We start from the raw sequence: 6,000 nt of genomic DNA on the forward strand, positions 1-6,000 counted from the left end.
GGTTGGCCTGAGGGAAGAAGTTTTTTTTTTTCTACTTGAAAAACATCCAAGAGTTTATATTTTTCAGAGTGGCAATGTGTTCTTGTTATAATAAATATAAATGTGACTCATTCAATGGTATCTCTTGTTTTATTACTTTGTAACTGAGTCACACAGGTAATAAATTAAGGCTTGTTAAATGTGAAGAAAAAACAAACAAATAAACAAGCACACAGCTGAAACCCAGTCACAATGTTTGATTAGTTCACATCTAATGGAGATTTATTCATTAAAACACTGTTATCAAAATGCACGTCTGATCCTAATTCTGAAAAGATGCTGGTTGTACATTACAGCACTGGTGTTTCATGAGGCTCACGGTTTGTGTTTAAAAATAAATCTTTTGTTAGTATCTATGCATGTAGCCACCCTGGAGGAAATCGTTGACTTTAGAGAAAGTCACACTACAAAATGAGAAAAGAAGCCGTGGAAAGCTTGTGAGGTAGGATAATCCATGCAGAGAAATGTGGCAAAGTAATAAAAGCTCAGGATGAAACAAATTTTACATTTTATATTGATTAAGAAGTAACCTGCATTTATTTCTAATCACTGCAATCAGTAGCTACTGATCATTTCTGCTTGGTTCCAGAGAAAGATGCTTGTAGTGTTTGTAGCACTACCTTTAATCCTACACTGTTCCTTTCTCCCAATACAATGTCAGTAACTGCAAATTATTTTTTTTACACTGGCTTTAAGAGTCGGTATTTTAAACTTAATGGGTAAAATGAACAAATCAATCACCTTTATGGATTAGACGTGCAAAGCATTACCATTTACTAACATTTTTACCAGCTGACAATCTGGAAAATCCTCTTATTCACTTTCCTACAGACAATTAGACGACAAGATCAATACTAAAACTATGTCTTTCCATTAAATACAGAAGACAGCAAGCCTAATTTAGCACAGAGTCGAGGCACATTGGGAAACCACTAGCACGGCCCTGTCACGGGTTCACAAAAATAGGATGCTATACAAGAAGCCTCATATACAACATGAGGTTTTTTAATAGAGCTATTGAAAGAAGGTGAATCAAGGGAGTGTATGAGATTTGTTCTATGACTGACTGGTTGATTTGGTTTGTGCATGCTTAGAATTGCATGTAAAGTAAAAGCCTATTTCTTTCTCTACAGGTAGAGTCTAAAAAGATATACTCTCTAAGGAAAGCCCTTTCCAAGGGCTGTACATACTTGCCCTGTTTCTTCTAGACTTTAAGATCAGGAGACAGCTTGTATTTAATTCAATTCAGTTCAATTCAGTTGTATTTATATAGCGCCAAATCACAACAACAGTTTCCTCAAAGTGCTTTATATTTAAGGTAAAGACTGTACAATAATACAAAGAAAAAATACAATCATATGAGCCCCTATGAGCAAGTTGGTGACAGTGGGAAGGAAAAACGAAATTTTAACAGGAACCAGGCTCAGGGACCGGTTGGGGATTAGGGGAGAAAGACAGGACAAAGACATGAAAGTATTATCAAAATACAAAAAAAAAATTAGGTTAAATAGACACTAATGTTTAGAGTCAATAATAAAACAAGACTTGCAGCTTCTGTATGAGCTTCTTTCTTCATGGTGTTTTACCAAGCTGCCTACTACCAAACACTAGGCTTACATGATATGTTATTAACTGCCTTTTTCTGTCACCTAATAACAGTGCAACAATTATTCTTTAGTAAAGAAAGATGTTTCAGTTGTTTATTCCCATTAAAAACTGCAGGGTTTTAATGACTGGCTGTGAAATTATTATTTTTTTCTTTATGACTGTTTGGAGCCAGTCTTATGACTTGGAGTTTGTAACGGTGTGTACTGAGAGATGCTGTTTTCAGATGACTTCTGGGTATGTACTGAGGTTTGGGCCTATAAAAAGCCAAATGTTACCAGCAGCGCCTTTAAACTGCAAACAAAGCAGTCTTTTATGTGCTTCCACAGCAGAAAGAGAAGTTTATGCTTTTCAGAGGCTTTAAGAGCAGTGCTTCATTGGATGATCAAAACAGTTTTATAGCCATCATCCTTGCGTCTTGTCTTCGCTAAGGTTTCTGGCCGTTCAGTTGTCTTCATTTTTTCTGTGTTCAGTTTTGGGTCTTGCCATTTAGACTTTTAGCCCTCAACATGAGTAAGTGTCACAGTGAACTGACTCAGAAGGAGCAGGAGATGCTGAAAATTCGGCGGGACAGCGACACAAAGGCGGCCGAACTTGTCAAGATGGAGAGGATGCTCCAGCAGACCAAGAATCTGCTGGACAAGAAGACGGAGTCTGGTTCGAAGAGCTTGGGATACCAGGAGAACATGGGTGAGTGTTACAAACAAGGCTTTCTAACTTCATATTTTCACTTACAAACATTCTCGCTGCTGATCGCAGTCAGTGACATCGTTTTATGTTGCTTGCCTCAGTGGAGGACCTGGAGGAAAAGGTGCGCTCCAGCAGACGATACAGGAGAAACTCCCTCCATCACACGCAGATGCTGGAGAGCCAGATGAAAACTGTGAAAGGTGAGCTGGTGGGCACCCTGGACCACCTTCAGGAGCTGAGGAATGTCCTACGGCGTTCACAGCAGAAGGCAGAAGAACGCAAGGCTGCAATGGAGAAGCTGGCTGCAGGGCTCAGGTGAAGAACCTTGACCGCAATAAACCTGAAATCCTACATCTTGTCAGAAAGGCTGTGCAGAATTCACATCTAACGAGATGGCACCAGTGAAATCATAGAGGAAGAAAGTCCTTTCACTGTTTTTTCCCATCTCAGCAGTGAGGCTGTAAATCTTCATCATTTGGACTTGAATCATGAATATGTTTCAACTACTCTTCCTTCGCTTTTTCATTAATCTCAGTAAGTCTCATAGCAATATAGTGAATTTAAAGCATCTGATTCTTTGTACCTTCTGAAAGTATTTGAAAGATGATTAACCATCGGTGTTTATGCGAATGGGAAAAACCCATTACACATGTCTTCATAGATATTAAATTATACATGTAGTTCTTCACATTACTAAGAAGTACCTTTTAAGCCTGATATATGGAGCTTAGGCTTGTATTAGATCCCTCATTTTAGAGGCAACAATGAGTCGTGTTATCTCCTAGAAAGATGTCCTGAACTCTTCCACATTCATATGTTCCTCTTTGTATGAGAAGAAAAACTGTCAGTGATATACAGTAAATCTTATATTTATCTTACATTTCTTTTAATCACATTTAATGAATATATCTCTGTTAACTAATAATATTTAGGTTTTTACTGAAATCAGAATTTGAATTTATTAATAAGTCAGTCATGACATTACTGAAGGTAGTATTATTGTTATTACTATTATTCACAACTTATTCGAATGAGAGTTCTTACTCAATTCTGCTATATATTAAAGACTGGATAGAAGAAACATTTATTGAAATAGCTCGCAAAAAAGTTTTCATTTGTGGAGACTTCAATATTGATTTGCTAAACCCAAATAAACATAAAACCACTGAGGAATTTATAAACACAATGCACTGTATGAATCTATTCCCTAAAATTACTAGACCTACCAGGATTACATCACATTGTGCAACTCTCATAGACAACATTTTTGCAAATGACATTGAAAATAAGACTGTAAGTGGACTCCTGATTAACGACATAAGTGACCATCTTCCAATTTTTACAATCTATGATAGGAATTACAAGGTCAATAAAATGGACAGTAAAAAAGAGTACAGACGAGTAAGAACAGAAGAAAGAATGAATGCATTTAAAAAAGATTTATTGAAGGAAAACTGGGGTGAAGTATATCAGGAACAGGACGTTAATAGTGCTTATAATAAATTCCTTAGAATATTTACATTACTGTACAATACCAACTGTCCAATAAAGCAATATAGTAGGAAACAGAAATATATGGACTGTCCATGGATAACAAAAGGTCTGCAAAATGCATGTATAAAGAAAAATGCTCTATACAGAGAGTTCTTAAGAACGAGAACTAAAGATGCTGAAATCAGATACAAAAGATATAAAAATAGGTTAACTAATATACTTAGATTTAGTAAAAAGGAATACTATAAGAAGCAATTAGATATAAATAGAAATAATAATAAAAGATTATGGGAAATCCTGAACAGTGTTATAAAATGTGGGACTGGACAAAAGAACTATCCCAAGTATTTCATTTGTAATGACCATGAAGAATACAATATGGATGTTGTGGCAAATAGTCTCAATGAATTCTTTGTAACTGCTGGACCAAATTTAGCAAGAACAATCACTCATCCTGGGAAAGCACAGGAAAAACCCGATACATATTCTATGTTTCTCACAGCCGTTGATGAAAATGAAGTTCTTGAAATTGTCAAAAAATGTAAAAATCACAAATCTTTGGATTGTAATGATATTGATATGATAGTGGTTAAAAGAGTCATTGAGGCTATTATAAAACCATTTACATACATCTGTAATTTATCATTTCAAACTGGTCGATTTCCAGACAGAATGAAAATAGCAAAAGTTATACCTCTATACAAATCTGGAAACAAACACCATTTCACAAACTACAGGCCTGTCTCTTTACTACCTCAATTCTCAAAAGTTCTTGAAAAACTGTTTAAAAACAGACTGGAAAAATTTATAGATAAACATAAACTACTCACTGAGAGTCAGTACGGATTCAGATCAAGCAGATCAACATCATCGGCACTATTAGATTCAATAGAATACATCACAAATTCCATAGACAAAAAGCAATATGTGGCTGGGTTATTCATAGACTTGACAAAGGCATTTGACACTATAGATCATGATATATTAATAAGAAAACTGGAACGTTATGGTGTCAGAGGGGTAGTTTTAGATTGGGTCCGGAGTTATTTAAGTGACAGAAAGCAGTTTGTGAAAATAAATGGTGGTTGCTCCTTATGTATGGACATTGCTTGTGGTGTACCCCAAGGGTCAGTTTTGGGTCCAAAATTCTTCAACTTGTACATTAACGACATCTGTAAAGTGTCCAAAGTATTAAAAATGGTTCTCTTTGCTGACGATACAAACATTTTTTGCTCTGGTGATGATCTGCAGAATTTATTGGAGGATATGACTAATGAAATAAGTAAAGTGAAGTTCTGGCTTGATAAAAACAAATTATCATTAAATTTGAATAAATCTAAACTTATGTTATTTGGAAATAGTAGTTTAAATACAAATGCAAAGATTCAAATAAATGGTGTTGATATTGAAAGAGTCAGTGAAAATAAATTTCTGGGGGTAATAATAGATGAAAAACTTAACTGGAGAGCTCACGTAAGATATATTCATTCCAAAGTATCACGAAGCATTGCAGTACTAAACAAGGCAAAACAGGTATTCGACAGAACATCACTTCATATTCTCTACTGTTCACTGGTTTCACCATACTTAAGCTATTGTGCAGAGGTCTGGGGCAATAACTATAAAACCACATTACATTCACTTTTTACTCTTCAAAAGAAAGCAATTCGAATCATCCACAATGCAGGTTATAGGGAACATACAAACTCACTATTTTTGCAGTCTGAAATATTGAAAATTGACGATATAGTGAAATTCCAAACAGCACAAATTCTATTCAAAGCAAAAAATAAAGAACTGCCAGGTAATATTCAGAGTATGTTTTTTTTGAAAGAAGGAAGTTATAATTTAAGGGGTTTTTGTAACTTCAAAACAATGAAGGTACGTACTACAAGAAAAGGCTTTTGTGTTTCTGTTCAAGGAGTGAAACTATGGAACAAACTGAATATGGAATTAAAGCAATGTCCAAACATAAAACTGTTCAAAAAGAGTTATAAAAATATGATCTTCTCGATCTATAAAGAAAAGGAAAATATTTAAATTAAGTGAATGTCTCTATTTAAAAACAAACAAACAAAAAATTCATGATGTGATATTATAGTATATAGTATATCAGAAATCTGTTCACTATTTTTATTACAAATTATATCAGTAAGGAAGCTGACTAAATAT

The 6,000-nt window shown here is 34.8% G+C and overlaps 1 protein-coding gene across 1 annotated transcript; it reads left to right on the forward strand.

Annotated features, from left to right (window-relative positions):
- Positions 1 to 1,924: 1,924 nt before the first annotated feature.
- On the forward strand, positions 1,925 to 3,394 carry LOC147301475 (uncharacterized). The gene is made up of 2 exons (XM_086283476.1): positions 1,925 to 2,334; positions 2,436 to 3,394. Exons 1-2 carry the CDS (start codon positions 2,154 to 2,156, stop codon positions 2,651 to 2,653), a joined length of 399 nt encoding a protein of 132 aa, XP_086139602.1. The 5' UTR covers positions 1,925 to 2,153; the 3' UTR covers positions 2,654 to 3,394.
- The last annotated feature ends 2,606 nt before the right edge of the window (positions 3,395 to 6,000 follow it).

This window comes from Aulonocara sp. 'chitande type north' Nkhata Bay, linkage group LG23, assembly GCF_057382095.1.
Source record: "Aulonocara sp. 'chitande type north' Nkhata Bay isolate Kocher_YH1m ecotype deep benthic linkage group LG23, A_spYH_male_GT1.1, whole genome shotgun sequence".
Taxonomy (NCBI): domain Eukaryota; kingdom Metazoa; phylum Chordata; class Actinopteri; order Cichliformes; family Cichlidae; genus Aulonocara; species Aulonocara sp. 'chitande type north' Nkhata Bay.

What these genes read in the sequence shown, in the direction of transcription:
- LOC147301475 (XM_086283476.1), top strand. Translation starts at nt 2,154, where the DNA reads ATGAGTAAGTGTCACAGTGAACTGACTCAGAAGGAGCAGGAGATGCTG. An exon ending in GGGATACCAGGAGAACATGG is followed by an intron (nt 2,335 to 2,435) that starts GTGAGTGTTACA and finishes TGCTTGCCTCAG; the next exon opens with TGGAGGACCTGGAGGAAAAG.